The 1,269-nt window shown below is 29.2% G+C and overlaps 1 protein-coding gene across 1 annotated transcript; it reads left to right on the plus strand.

Annotated features, from left to right (window-relative positions):
• Positions 1-23: 23 nt before the first annotated feature.
• LOC105449067 (putative nuclease HARBI1) lies at positions 24-1,263 on the plus strand (the record flags this gene model as incomplete). The annotated part of the gene is made up of 4 exons (XM_011688063.1): positions 24-356; positions 510-650; positions 725-992; positions 1,144-1,263. Coding segments are annotated over exons 1-4 (747 nt in total), but the record flags the coding sequence as incomplete, so codon positions are not given.
• Between the last annotated feature and the right edge of the window lie 6 nt (positions 1,264-1,269).

Below are 1,269 nucleotides of genomic sequence, written 5' to 3' on the forward strand. Positions count from 1 at the left end.
CCGTTCGTCTTGCTCGCTTTCACACTATCAGTGCTGACGCTTATATGCAGCATTTCTATTCGTTCGTTTAGGCTATAGCGCGCAAACGCTAGCTACAAGACGAACGACAGTTTAGTAACATAGTACCGCGGGTAAAAAATGGCTGCTTTCAGTAATATTCAACGACAAATATTTGTTGTAACAACAAATGAGATTTATAATATGATATTTTCATCTTCATCAGAAGAAAGTGAAGAAGATAATATTGATGAGTTGTTACAAAACAGAAATATTAAACAATATATTCCGCGCCTTAAAAATTACGTAGAGGTTATCATACCACAATATAGTAAAAACCAGTTCAAATCTCATTTTAGGTAAATGTTTATAGTTACATATTTATTAATTATAAATAATAATATGCTAAGAAATATTTGGACATAAATACATACATATAAATATTTATTTGACATCTATTGAATTGACATAGGTATGATATAAAAATATATATATATATTGTTCTTGTTTAGGATCTTCCCTGGAACATTTGATTTTATATTAAGTCTCATTAGTTCGAAATTAACAAGAAAGAAACCTGGTTGTCCTACAATATCACCTAAAAAGCAGCTTATGATTGCCATTTGGAAGATGGCAACTCCAGATTCCTATAGGTAAGTATATATATTTATTAGAATACAGATAGATTTAAAATAAATTTTAAAACATATCTTAATTATATCTTCAGATCAATTTGTGAAAAGTTTGACGTAGGAAAAGCAACGGCATTAAAATCTGTCAGAAGAGTTATGAAAGCTTTAACTGAATTGGCACCACATTTTATTACCTGGCCAAATGAAGAAAGAGCAAAGGAAATACACAATGGTTTTTTTGCTATCAGTGCTTTTCCTAAAGTTCTTGGTGCAATTGATGGTACTCACATCAATATTCCTGCACCACACGAAAATCCAGAATGTTATGTGAATCGAAAGGGACATCATTCAATTCAGTTACAGGTATTCTACTTTTGATTATTTTAGTAAGTAGTTATGTTAATATTGAATAAAATTTATTTTCATTTTTTTTTATAAATGTAAATTTTAACATATTTGTAAGATCTTATTAGTATTTCTTTTATAATTTTGATTAAATTTAATTTTGTTACAGGCCATATGTGATCATCAATGTCGATTTATCCATTGTTATATTGGAAATGTCGGTTCAGTACATGACCAACGAGTTTTTCGTCTATCAGAAGTTTATGACTATCTTAATGATCCTACCAAATTTCCA

The sequence above is a fragment of the Wasmannia auropunctata genome, unplaced genomic scaffold, assembly GCF_000956235.1.
Source record: "Wasmannia auropunctata unplaced genomic scaffold, wasmannia.A_1.0 LD336078.1, whole genome shotgun sequence".
Lineage (NCBI taxonomy): Eukaryota > Metazoa > Arthropoda > Insecta > Hymenoptera > Formicidae > Wasmannia > Wasmannia auropunctata.